General features: G+C 36.8%; 1 protein-coding gene across 1 annotated transcript in view; it reads left to right on the top strand.

Moving 5' to 3' along the window:
• Positions 1–1214: 1214 nt before the first annotated feature.
• Positions 1215–14649, top strand: part of MIB1 (MIB E3 ubiquitin protein ligase 1) — a 152708-nt gene continuing 139273 nt past the window's right edge. Inside the window, exon 1 of the mRNA XM_074276439.1 lies at positions 1215–1444. Coding sequence (XP_074132540.1) covers positions 1216–1444 — 229 coding nt within the window. The 5' untranslated portion in view covers position 1215. The remainder of the gene's footprint in view (positions 1445–14649) is intronic.

Consider the following 14649-nt stretch of genomic DNA (forward strand, 5'->3'; position numbering starts at 1 on the left):
TGTGTGTATGGAATCCTGTCTTTAATTTCCTCAAGGTATATGCTCAAAAGTATTCTCACATTTTCTCTAAGTTTCCGGCTTTCAAAAAAAAATAAGATGTATTTTCAACAAGGGCTTTGCCAGACCGCACGTCCCGTTGCCGGTTTTGAAAAAATAGTCACTAAGCTTTCACCTCGTGACAATCTACCACAGAGTCCATTAAAAAATCAGGACACGTCTACAGCCCCACCCTCTTCCGGTCTAAGCCAATAAGGCGCCGCAGAAACGCCTGCTGTTCCGTGGTGTTTCTCAGGGCCCCAACCCGGGCGCTGCCAGAAACGCTCCCCCGGCAAATCCTAGGGCGAAACTCAGCGGTCCAGCGCGCATGTGTGATCGTTCTCTCCTGGGAGATTTTTTTTTTAATTGATCGATTTAATTCCTTCTTTCTTCCTCGCACCTCCCACCCGTTTCTTTGAACCTTACGGGAAGCTTCCCCATCTCCTCCCCCTTCCCTCTCCCCTCAGGAAAAGCAGCGGCTCCAGCGTTCGGTGCGTCAGTCCCCGGATGTGGAGCAGCCGTCGCTCCGCTGCAGCTCACGGCGAAGAGGCCGCGGTGGGGCGGAGCGCGTCGCCGTGCGCGCGGGGGCTGGGAGCAGGGACGCGTTGGCCGCAAGCGCTCGCCCGACGCTGGGAGGTTCCACCGCCACCGTCCCCTGCCGGGGAGGAGCTGGAGGCGGCGGCGGCGGCTGCTGCTGCAGCTGCAGTTAGGAGCTGGCCCTGGCGAGACGGGGCCGGGGACAAGAGAGCTCAGCTGCAAAGTTTCCCCTCCGCCGCTCCCGTCTCCTCTGTGGGCGAAGGCTCCCCCTCGCTCGCCCGCCCCCCGCGCTCCCGGTCGGGGGATAGCGTTGTCTCCTGGCGGCTGTCGCTGTAGCCTGGCTCCGGAGCCCGGAGGAAGCGGGGGAGTCTCCGCCCACGCCCCCCTTCACTCTCGCAGCCCCCCGCCGCCGAGCCGGGAGCCGGGCTCAGGCCTGAGCGGGGGCCGGGGCGGCGGTGGCAGCGGCCGCGGCGGCGGCTAGGGAGCGGGTGCGTTCGCCGAGGTGACCGCGCCACCGCCCCGCTGAGCAACCCCCGCCTCCCCCGGGCTTCGCTGCTGCAGCCGCCGCCGAGCGTACGGCCTCGGCCCGGTTCCCTCACGGGCCCCCCGGCTGCAGCAGCGGAGCCCCCCGCCCGGGCCCCGATGAGTAACTCCCGGAACAACCGGGTGATGGTGGAAGGGGTCGGGGCTCGGGTGGTCCGGGGCCCGGACTGGAAGTGGGGGAAGCAGGACGGCGGCGAGGGCCATGTGGGCACTGTTCGCAGCTTCGAGAGCCCCGAAGAAGTGGTGGTGGTGTGGGACAACGGTACCGCCGCCAACTACCGCTGCTCCGGGGCCTACGACCTCCGCATCCTGGACAGTGCCCCCACAGGTGAGCTCGAGAGAAGCCGCGGGGAGAGTGGGGGAGGGGAGAGAGCCGTGCGGAATGGGGGTGCGGGGGGGGGGCAGAATCCTCCCCTCATCCGGGCTGCTTTCAGGCTCCGTCCAGACAAAGCTCCTGGAAAGACAGGTGGCCTGTGATTCCCCCCCCCCCCCCTCCACTCCCCGGGAAAGGCCTGGAGGTTGGGGAGCCGGCAGTCTAATGCAAATAAGCTTTTGAAATTAATCAGTGATAACTCCCTGATATGTGAGTGTGTGGAATGGGGGCGTTGCTTTGCCATATGGCAGGCTGGTTTTCTTTGGTCGTGTTGAAGAGGGGGTCGGCTGAGACCCTGAATCTGTTGCGATAATAGAGGTTTTTCCGCTTCATCTCTTGGAGCAGCTTCGTAGCTGAATAGTTGTTGAAAGGTAGAATTGTCTGTGCGCAGTTTTTGATATCCCCAGAGATGTTGCGGGGAGGTGGGAATTGAAAGAGTTGTAGATTTTGGTGTGACTTTTTTGTTTATTTTGACATCCCTCCTCCCAAGTAGTCCTTTGCATGGTCTTTTTGGTTAGTGTCCCAGTCAACAGACTTAATATTAAGTCTGAAAATTTATGAGACTTAAAAAAATGCCACTTAAAAAATTCTGAACTTAGCAAGGCTAACTTTCATTGAGAATATATTAAATTCATAGTTAACATCCTGTTTATAAAGTGAGAGTTTACTTCTTAAATTAATAGCCTGATTCTTTTCTTGTGTACTATAACCTTACCGTTATCTGATAGTAAAAAATAATGATAATCAAATGTGCACTTTTTCAAAGATCTGAATTTTTTTTTAAATTTTGAGGATTTCCAATTCCCTTCCACTCCACTCCCCCTGCTGCTTTTCAAATGATTAGATCGTTCTAAGTTGCAATGCATAAGTTTTAAGAAAAATCATTCAATAAGTATTTATTAAGTGCTTACTACACTGGGGGGTCAAAGAAAAAAAAATCCTTGTTATTAAGGACCTCGAATTCTAAAGGGGAAGACAAATTGCAGACCACTGTATAGATAAGATGTACTGTAGGTAAATTGAAGGTATTCTCAGAGGGAAGGCATCAGCCAATAATGGGGACTGAGAAAGGCTTCTTTTCTGAAGACGGTAAGATTTTAGCTGAGACTTGAAGACAGGGATATATTTTGGGAGTGTATGGTAGATATCTTAATTAGTAAGTAATAGATAATTTTAAACTATTCAGATAAACTAATTTTGATGAAATATAAAATGAAATTATATTTTGATGGTAAAAATTCAGATCTGTTCCCTTACCACAATTCAACCATTTGGTGGGACCCCTGGGATGTAGCTATAATTGTAGGTTATAGGGAAATTAAATATTAACTTAATGTAATATTAAATTATCAGGTAGTGATGTGATTAGTATGTACTTATATTGATTGTTATAATTGCATTTGTCAGAAAACAAAACGTTTTGGAACTCTAACTGATTTTTTTTTTTTTTTAAGACTTTATGGTTCTGATTTACAAGCTAATTTTGCACATAATTCAGTATTCTCTGCAACTGATCCCATTCACCCTAATCATTTTATTAAATATAAAAAATTTCCCTCTAGGAATTTTTTTAAACATGGAAATTACAGACTTTAGTTTTGCTTAAAAATGTGAGAACTTTGGCAAGTCACCGAAGTATTTGTGTACACACATGTTTCTACATGTTTAGTATTGTGTGTCTAATTTGTTTAAACAAATAATTACTTAGTGCCTACTGAATTCAAGGAACTGTCCAAGGTGTTGGGGATATTCCCCTCCCCCCCATTGTAAATTGAAAAAAGAACAAAACACTGCACCCTAGGAATATTCAAGAGCATGTCATCCTATTTGATATTCATTTATATACCATCTTGGAATTCATGATGATAATTCAATAAAATTTTGTCGGGTGTCTAGGCTGTTGAGTAAAAGATAAAGATAAATGATCCCTGGAGCTCCAGGATCTTAACAGTATAGGGGGAATAAAGCATACAAATCAGGGTTACAAAATATGTGCTATAAGATTTTAGAAAATATTAATACATCCTGGAGGCAAAAATTTTTTTTAATATTTTGCAATATTCTAAGATAGTCATCCTTTGATTATTTTAAGGCTCTATACTGTCATTTCATTTCTGTGATTACACCCTCTACCATTATAGATTACAGTCTTAATATGGCTTTCCTCATCATGTGAGACAGTCATACTTATATTAATATAACAACATAAGGGTAAAGAAAAGGCATTCAAGATAGACAGACACTAAAAAAACCCCTGATGTTTGTGTAGTTGATTACCCAATCTTCTAATAATTATTCTTCATCATTGGTAGTCTCTTAAAAATTGCTACTTTAGGAGTGGGAGGCAACAGATCTACTAGATGTAAAAATAAAGTTGCTTGTGCTGATTTATTAATTTTCCTCTTGCTCATAAACGCTCACACAAGAATTTGAAGTGTGCTTTTTAAAGCTTTATTTATTTATTTTTTTTGCTAAGGCAATTGGAGTTAAGTGACTTATCCAGGGTCACACAGCCAGGAAGTATTAAGTGTCTGAGGTCATATTTGAATAATTTTAAATATTTTGCAATGTTCTAAGGGTCATCCTTTGATTATTTTAGGGAGGTATTCTTCCTTACTCAAAGATCTGACAGGCAATTTTCTTCATTATTCCTTTGATTTGCTTATGATGTCACCCTTTTGTATATATCATGTATCATCAGCACTTTGATATTGGTCTAGGTGTTGTGAAATATTGGTCTATGTGTTGTGAAATATTGGTCTATACCAAGTTTCTGCTATACTACATTATTTTACATAGTTCTTGCCTCAGTTAATTGGCATCTTTGGATTTATCAAAAACTAATTAGTATGCTGATTTGCCTCTACAATCTGTTATAGATTGTATAACTGATCATGTAGTTGTACTGATCATTCAGTACATGATCATTCTATTTCTTAACCAGTATCAGTTGTTTAAATGATTATAAGTTTTGATATTGTTTGTGACCTAGTATCTACCCACCCCCACTTAATTTCATTGATATTTTTGACCTTTGCTTTCTTTAAAAATTATTTTTCTAGCTCTCTAAAGTAATCTTTTGGCAGTTTGATTAGTATGATACTTAGTAAATAAATTAATTTAGGTTGCATTATTATTTTTTATTGTATTTGCTAAGCTTATCTTTAGACGACTGATATCTCTCTTAATTATATCTGCTTTTATTTGTGTAAAAAGTGTTCTGTTGTGTTCATATAGTTTCTATGTGTGCCTTGGCATTTAGACTTAAAAGTATTGATGCTGTCTGTAATTATTTTAAATGAACTTTCTCTTCTATTGAATTTTTTTGGTAATATACAGAAATGCTGATGATTTGTATAGGTTTATTTTCTGTTCTGTAATTTTGCTAAAATTGCTGTTTTTATAATGATAACTTTTTGTTTTTCAAAATACATGCAAAGATAGTTTTAAATCTTTTGTTCCAGATTTTTCTCCCTCCGTTACAGAGCAAGTTATTCAATATAGGTTAAACATGTATACTACTATATTTCCACATTTATCATGCTGTGCAAGAAAAATCAGATGAAAAGGGAAAAACCCAAATAAACAAACAACAAGAAAATGGTGAAAATGCTATGCTGTGATCCACATTCACTCTCCATAGTTCTCTCTCTGGATGCCGATTTCATCACAAGTATATTGAAATTGCCTTGAAATCACTTCAGGATTGAAAACAGCCAAGTCTATCACAGTTGATAATCATATAATCCTATTGTTGGTGTGTATGATATGATACTCACGACACTTAGCATCAGTTCATATTAGACTTTCCAGGCTTTTCTGAAATCAGCATTTTGCTAAGATTGATTGTTTCAGTTAAGTTTTTTTAGTTGACTAGGGTTCTCTAAGAAACTATCATATATATATATATATCTGCAATAAAGTAAATGAACATTTTGTTTCTTTTTTGCCTGTGCTTATTTTTGAATTTATTTTTCTTCTCTTTCTAGCACTATATAAAATGGTAATAGTGATAATGCATTCTTGATATATCCTATTTAAAGGACTCTATCATCTCCATTACAGATTATGCTGGTTCTTGGTTTTATTTAGATAGCTACTACTTATTTCAAAGAAAATTTTTCCTAAATTTTCTAGTGTTTTTAACAGGAAGGGGTATTGATCTTGTCAAAGGCTTTTTCTTTATCTAGTGATGTAGTCACATGATTTTTTTTCTTATTTGTTTTTGTTATTAATATGGTCATTTATGTTCCTTGTTTTATTAATTTTGAACCAGCCCCATATTCCTAGTATAAATGCAGCCTGATTATAGTATATGTTGCTGTAGTCTCCTTGGTAATACCTTTATTTAAAAACTTTTGTGTCAGTCTTCATTGTTGGTCTATAGTTTTCTTTCTTTGTTTTCTCTCATAGTTTAGATATCAAGATATTTGTGTGATAGAAGGTATTTGGTAAGATACTCTCTTCTCATTTTTTTTTTTTTTTTTTAGTTTACTATTTGAAATAATTGTTCTTTAAATGGCTTGGTAGAATTTGCTTGTGAATCCATTTATTTTTTATTTTACTTATCTGCGTATTTTATATTTTTGGAATTATTTATTTATTTCATTTAATTGCAGTAAATCCCAGGAAATGAGATTTAATTCACAGTAGGTACATTAGTAGTAGTGGTAGTCAGGCTTCTGTCCTGAGCTATGGGTTATAAACAAGTTCCCCCTCCTGGGATCAGAGCCACACAACTGTTTGATTCTTGAAATTGTTCCTTACTTAATACTCAGCTAAGGTCTAGGACTAATTCTTGATGCCCCATTACTCCTGTTTGCCTTGTACCTGTGACAGGTACAGAGGTAACAGAGCTGCTCATGGCACATATTCCCTGCCCCCTGTTCCAGCTTAGCTCTCCATCCCCTGGTATCACTTTATGCTCCACTACTACTGCTCTCTGACCTAGTCATAGCTCTCTTTCACTTCCTGGTCTGTCATTTGCAGCATGCTTCTGGCTTCTCTCTCCCTAATATGTGTAGACAGACCTTTGTTTTCCCAAGCATCCTAGCCTGGAAAAATGACTCATTGTCATTTTTCTTGGGTTTCCTTCTCAGAATTTAGTTATGTATCTTTTCTAGATCTTTGGAGATTTGATAGGCCAGCTAGTCTGTATTTCTTGCTACCCCACTGTCTTAATTCCACAGGCCACATTAATTTTCAGGAAATGGGATTTAATCCACAGTAGGTACATTAGTGGTATTAAGTGAATCTTATTTAAAAACACATACACACACACACACACACAATTTTTTCATGGAGAGCTTTTCCTGGATAATGAAAATATGACAATAAAACTTTTTTTTTTTTTTTTTTTAGGCTGGGGTTAAGTGACTTGCCCAGGGTCACATAGCTAGGAAGTGTGGCAATAATTAAGTGGCAAAATAGAGCACCAGACCAAGAGAAAGAAGACCTGAGTTCAAATTAGACCTTAGATACTTAATAGCTGTGTGATCCTGGGCAAGTCTCTTAATCCTGTTTGCCTTGTTCTCCTCATTTGTAAAATGAATTGGGGAAAGAAATAGCAAATCACTCCAATACCTTTGCCAAGAAAACCCTAAATTATGTCACAAAAATGGTTACAACTGAAATAACTGAGCAACATCTTTAGTAGAAAGGCATGAGATAAATTAAAGGAGAATTACCAGTATTTAATTTCTCCTGCATATCTGTGGGGTGAGCTAGGGAACAGTTGGTAAAGAGTGATCTTTCAAGAAGAATTTCCTATTTTCTTGGATTCCACCCAATTCTGCAAGTTGGGAAGTAGAAGGAATGGAATACCAAGGCCACACTGTTGGAACAGTGAAAGAATGCTGAACAGCACTCAGATTCATTCCTGTTGAGCATAGTAGGTAGAATCCTGCCTCAGACAATTAATACCTCTTTGACTTTGAACAAGACTCTTAACTTCTCTGAGTCTCAGTTTCTTCATCTCAAAATGGGGCCAATAATAATACCCACCTCAAAGCACAGTAATATGAATCAAATGAGAATATGCATAAACCTTACATGTCAGCTACTTGTGTTACTATATAAAGACTATATACAGGTAAGAAAATTATCAAAGCATTGAATCTGGTCTGTGAGGGTAGGGAAAAATGTGGGGAGCAAACTATCCAGAAAGGAAGGATAAGGCCCCAGAACTCTGAAAGTCTAGTACAGAAGCAGCTCTGGAGAAGAGCTATTTGTTTGTAGCAGAACAAAAGAACAGGAAACCAGCTTTTTCTTGTGTCCAAAGGTCATAGAATCCAAGGGCATCTCAGAAACGATATAGTCCAACCCACAAATTATGCTTCATTTCACAAATGTAATAATGACTCATGCTTATGTAACAATTTAATGTTTGGAAAGGTGTTTCCTATTCACAACTGTGATATAGGAACAAGATCTTTAAAGAATAGAAAATCCTTGCCATATGATTTTCCCCCTAAAAAGCAACAAAACTGTCTTTGAGACTTTTTCAGAGGACTGAGGGCCAAATAGTGGATGTAGCTTCTTTCTTGATTGACACAGTGTAAAAGTCCAGTGCAGGAGATGGAACTCTTCAGTGCTAACATTCTCTAATGAATAGGTGCTAAGATTGGCAAATTCAAAGGCTGTGTCTACTTGAATGCTACATCTTTTCTGAATATCTTTTCCATGCTATTAAATAAATTTCTTTTACGTTAAAGTTATTAGATTTTCTTCGAGAGCTTCATTTCCTTTTTTCCTTTCAATTCCAAGTTGAACAACCAGCTTGAGTTAAGCCTGATTCAAAATGGGTAACCATTTACAGGTATTATCTCAATTTTATTGATACAGAAATTGAGGATTTCAAAAGTTAAATGACCTGTTCATGATCACAGAGCTAACTAAATGCCTGAAGCATTTCAATGTTTGACTTTAGTATTATCCAAAAAGCTAAGGAGTAGGATTTCAACCTAGATTCCCTGACTACAAATTCAATACTCTTTACAATATTTTGTTTAGGAAATGTGGTTCTGAGGACTTAAGAGAAGGTGTTTTCTTGATGTTGCCTATCATGCTGCCCAAATTGCAAAATTGAATAGAACCCAAGACAATATGAGATGCTTCTTGAATGTTCATGTTCTTCCCCACCAATACCCCACTTCCTTCCTTCCAAAGTGGTTCTATAACTCTCTTCCCATTTTTCTGTTCTTGGAATGCATTCTTTATTCTTCTTTTGAAAGACTACTGGTACTTTAAAATTCAACTCAAATGCCATTTTCTTCATGAAAAACCTTCAAACCACATATAAATTTATGTCACTTGCAGTTTTGAATTTTTTTAAAATTAGTGTTCTATGACTTTAATATATATAGAATAGAAAAATAGCATTTTTAATTTTTTTTTTTTTTTTTGCATCAAGTAGCCTGGGATTGTGTTGAAAGTATCACTTATTTTCCCAAATCCAGTCCCACCCATTGGGTTCCTGTTTTTAATTTCTGGGCCTATTTTGTTGTCCATCTGCAGTATCTATGCACAATAAATACACGGACCAGCTGCTTGTTCATTCGCAGGTACTAATCCATCTGCAATTTTTTTGTCTTCTTTGATTTACATGTGGTTAGTTAGGCCAATCTCTTTTAAAGGACCTTGGAGGTTTTGTAACATTTCCGGGCTCAATGAAATTAACACAGTTCTCCTTGCATGTAGAAAATTTTGCTTTATAAAATATTTTGAAGACATTTAGGTAATTCTTTTATTTTGATTTTACTTTGGACATTGTCTATGATTCTGGTGAATGCACCTTAGGTAAACAAGTGCCTCTGTACTGTGCTTTTTATTGATGTTGATACTTAGATTATTAAGAAAGTTACAAGTTATTTTCATATCTGGCATGACATCTTATATAACCTTAACATATGCATCTGTTTGAGGAAACTTCAAGATGGTATTTCTGTTCCACAATGTCAAATGCTATTTAAAGAATTAATAAAAAATAGAATTTTGGAGGAGCTTAATGTTTCCTGTACAGCTTAACTGGGTTATAACTATGAAAATGTGCTGTGAACCCAAATAATCCATATTATTTGGAACTCAAAACTGCTAAAAAAAATTAAAATTGTTTTTAAGATGCATTGGGAGAAACATTATTTTATTTGTAATCTTAAGCTTCATGAGGGCAGGAACTTTCTGCTCGTACTGTATTTATATTCTTCATGCTTATTATTAACACGATTATTATAAATGCTTACTAACAAATAGTAAGCATTTATAATAATGCTTGATGACTACTTTTGTGAATAATTTCCTGATTATATCTGTGTAATTAAGTCAACTTTTGGTTAAAAAAAAATATGCCAAAAAGTATGGTGTGATAGGAAGAATCCTGGTTTTAAAATCATAAGACCTTGATGCTGGGTGATTTTCAAAGATGGAAATAATAGAAGATAATGAAAACTATTAGTTTTTTTCTTAATATTTTAGTTTATATTTTGTATCATGAAGCGTTATTGTTAAGTACTTGTTATGTGTTGAGCATTATGTGAAGTGTGTAAGAGGAGGAGCACAGATCATAAGAAGAAAGATATTCAAAGTGGATTTCATTCAATAACCATTTAATAAAAATTGCCTACTATGTGCCAAGCATTGTGTTTATCATCATTAAAATCACTACAATTTAAAGATATCTGGAAGGACCTCTGTGGAAAGCTGGATTTTAGCTGGGACTTGAAGAAAGCCAGGAGTCAGATAAGGAAAGAAACTTCCCAGGCATGGGACATAGGAGATAGCCAGTGAAAATGCCCAGAGTGAGTGTTTGGTGTAACAATAACAAGGTGACCAGTGTCAGTGGACTGCAGAATATGTGGTAGGGTATGTAAAATGAGGTATGAAGGTATGAAGGTAATAAAGGTATGAAGAGCTCTGAATGTTTAAAAAAAAAAAATTGATCATAGAGGTAATAGGGAGTCAGTGAAGTTCATTGAATTGGGGAAAGACATATGGTCAGACATGCACTTTAGGAAGCTCAATTTTGACAGTTGAATGGAAGCTGGACTGGAGAGAAGAAACTGCCAACCATTAGTCTCAGAGAAAGAGGGGGATGGGAAGGATGAGGATGGATAGAGAAGGCATTAGGAATGAGAAAGGGTGGATAGAAAAGTCCTCCTGCAGAAGGTAGAATCTGAAAAGTATCCAAAAACTAAATCAGGTGAGGAGACAGAGCTTTTGTATCTTCTTTCCCATTTGGCCAGTTTTGCATTTTAAGGCATTCTTATTAGCTTTTTGTATTTGTTTTTGCATCATTCTCATTTCTCTTCCCAATTTTTCCTCTCTCTCTCTCCCCTACTTAATTTTCAAAATCCCTTTTGAGCTCTTCCATATCCTGAGAACAATTCTTACTTTTCTTGGAGACTTTGGTTGGGGGAGCTTTGACTTTATCTTCATCTTCTGAGTATGTATTTTTATCTTCCTTGTCACCATAGTAATTTTCTATGGTTAGAATCTTTTTTCAGTTGTTTACTCATTTCTCCAGCCTATTACTTGGCTTTTAACTCTTTGGTAAGGTAGGGCTCTGTTTCCAGGGTGAATGAATGGTACAATGCCTCAATCTTCAGGGATTTTGTGCGACTGTTTTCAAAGGTCCTTCTAAGAATCACACTATGAGCCAGTACTGCTACCCAGACCTTATTATGGGTAAAGCTACAGAGTCTTGCCATAGTACCAGCAAATTTCCCTTTGTCCACTGTCTGACTCCCTCAACTTGTGAACTGAGATCTGTAGAAGCTGCAGTTGCTGAGGAGCTCAACCCTGTGGCAGATGTTGATTTAATGGCTTCCAAAGCTCAATCCTGGACTGGGATTCCCCTAATGCCCTAGTATGCCAAACCTTTCTTGTTGAATTGTCTTTGGCCTCTGTGGGCTGATGAATCTGGAGATTGTTGCCCTTTCTTGGGGCTTGTACTGCTGCCTCCTGTTCTGAGGTTGCACTCCAGAACCATCCTGATGGAAGGCCACCTTGGTTGGAAAGTTGTTCCACTGTGCCTTTTTGGGTATTCTGACTCAGTAAAATTTATTTAGAGTCATTAATGGTATTTTGGAGGGGGTCTGTGGGGAGAACTTGGTTAAGTCCCTACCTTCATTCCTCTATCTTGACTCCTCTCTTGACTCTGCCTCCCTCAATTTCTTAATTTAAAAAAAAAAAAAAAATAAATAAATATATATATATGTATGTATGTATTCTTTTAAATAGTATTTTATTTTTTCTAATTACACATAAAGACAATTTTTAATATTCATTTTTAAAATAAAAAAAAATATATATATATATATGCAGCCCTATAAATTATATTTGGCCACCTTTGGCTGGAAAGTTGTTCCACTGTGCCTTTTTGTGAGTTCTGACTGTAAAATTTGTTTAGAGTCATTAAAGGTATTTGGAGGGGTCTGGGGGAGAACTTGGTTAAGTCCCTACTTTTACTTCCCTATCTTGACTCCTCCCTCTTGGCTCTGCCTCCCTCAATTTCTAATTAAAAAAAAAAAAAAAAAATATATATATATATATATATATATATATATATATATATTTCTTTTAAATAGCATTTTAAAAAGCTATGCAATTTTAAAAGCACTAAATTAATATTTATAAAATTGCTATAATAATATTTAAAATTATTTTCTCCTTTTTCATATGTATTTGATAAGATCTAACTGGTCTTTCATATCTTGTTTCATTGCTCCTTTTCTTATGTGGTATGTCTGATAGTAGAATAGTAAGAGTCCAACTGTGTGATTCTGCTGACATTGTTAATGAAAATAAATGATTATAGAACACTACGACATCTGTTCCATTTTACATCATTTTTGTTTTCTCTTTTAGCTTTATTGACATATGTTCTTTTTTTAATTGAATCTCAACCCAAGGTCTTTGAAATGTTTTCCTGTCAACTGTCTTTTGCTCTTTAAGAGATTATTCTCTTCCATCTCATTTTCTCAAACTACCTTATATTTATTTTGTATGTAATAAGCAATATATTTATATATTTATGCTGTTTCTTATAGAAAGTAAAGTTCTCAAGATTAGAGATTCACTTCCCATTTGTCTTTGTATTCCAGTGTGTACTGTGCCTGGCACATAATAATTACTTAGTGAGTTCAAATTGATTATCTTCCTCCTTCTTACAAATAAGTTTGTGGAAAAAAACAACAAATTAATTTATGTTCCTGACTAAGGGTGTTTCCCTTGACGGCCATGTTTTTTCTCTTGGCAAAGAGAGCAACTGCTATTGAGATTGTACTTTTAGTCATTCTTTTCATTGGTTAAACTTCAAGAAAACGATGATAGTGTTTGTTCTTCTAGAAATCAGCAGCTTGTTTAAGCAGATCAGCTTTGAATTATTATAATTTTAGCCTTCTGCAATTTCATCTCTCTATCCCCTTTTTTTCTTCTTAATTTGATGCTTAATTCTATCCTTTGCTGTAATTTTTCATATAACTCTGAGATTGGAGTCAGGAAGACTAGAGTTCAGACTTTTCCTCACCTATTTCCTAGCTCTGTGATCCCAGGAAAAGTCACTTAATTGCTGTTTGCTTCAGTTTTCTTAATTGTTAAATAGGGATTAATAACACTACTTATCTCCCAAGATTATTATGCAGATTTAGCAAGTCAGTTGAATTTAATTTTTTTTTAAATTGAAACAGGATATGCCAATTGAAACAATTGGGGTATATGTATGTGTGTTGTGTGTCTCCCATATTTTTGGTCATTTCCTGCCATTATTAATTTTTATTGCTGCTATAACAGCTGAATAAGCTTTTCTGCAATTTAAAAAAAAAGATTTTAATATTTTTTCAATTACATGTAAAAACAATTTCTAATATTTATTTTTTTTTAATTTTGAGTTCCAAATTCTCTCCCTTGTCTCCTTTTTTTTTTTTTTTGAGAAAGAAAACAGTTTGATATAGATTATATATGTGCAGTCATGTGAAACTTTTCCATATTAACTATATTGTGAAAAAACACAAATCAACATCCCCTGCTTAAAAAAAAAACAAAAAAAAAAACCACAAATAAAGTAAAGGGTTTTTTTTTTTTTTTTTTTTTTTTTTTTTTAAAGAAGTAGGCTTTAGTCTATAATATACTCCAATTTTTTTCTCTGTAACTGGAGAGCATTTTTTATATGTCCTTCAAAATTGTCTTGGATCATTGTACTGGTGACTAGATAACCTCTAAGTTCTCATCCAACTCCCAAGTCTATGATCTATGAACTTAAAATAATTTCTTCTTATTTATTTAACAGGAAGTGAGGTGGATATCTATTGTAAAAGGTTTATCTTAATGAATATAGGTTTTAAAAATTATTTTAATAACAAATTATTATTGGTATTGTAGCACTTAATGGGTAGTACATCGCAGGTGCTATGTAAGTGCTTATCCCCTTCTTTATAGTAATAAATATCACTTTTCAGATTATTTATTGATAGTTATGCTAATTTGTATTTGGTTAGGTTTGCCTGGCTTTTGCATAAAACGTTTCTTGAGAGTGTAACACCATTAGGAAATAGCATTTCTTTCTTTCTCTCTCATCTCTTTCTCTTTATCCCTTTCTCCTTTTTTTACTCCTTGTTATGTTCAGCTCCCATCAGGAGCCAGTTTATCTCTGCTTAATAATTGATACATATTGTGTGTGTGTGTGTGTGTGTGTGTGTGTGTGTGTGTGTGTGTGTGTGTGTGTATTTTTTTAGAGATCCAAAAACTGATGAGGGAAAGTAGCTGAATCACACATTTTTTCCCACAGTGGGTGGGTTGATCAGACATCTGCCTTCATTGTCAAAGTTAAATAATCAGATCATCCCTAGCCAGAGTTAACTTCATTATCTTAAGTTTTTTTGAGTTTGTCCTTTTATCTAAAGAAAAACTTGCTAGTAATCTTGACAGAGGAATTATGGGCTTGTCAGGGTGCCTTGAACTGTTAAGGTTAGATTGTTTCTATTGGGAAAAAGAGAAGGAAGGAAGCCTCTTAAGCAGAAAATTATACTATTTCTCCAAAGATTTTAAAAACACACAGTAGCACAAAAAACTGATGGTAGTATAGCCTATGAGACTTTAGACAAATCAATCTCTCTGGGCTTTGCTTATGTATTTATTTTAATAATAGCTTTTTATTTTTAAGACAC

Source organism: Sminthopsis crassicaudata, chromosome 1, assembly GCF_048593235.1.
Source record: "Sminthopsis crassicaudata isolate SCR6 chromosome 1, ASM4859323v1, whole genome shotgun sequence".
NCBI classification, from domain to species: Eukaryota; Metazoa; Chordata; class Mammalia; order Dasyuromorphia; family Dasyuridae; genus Sminthopsis; species Sminthopsis crassicaudata.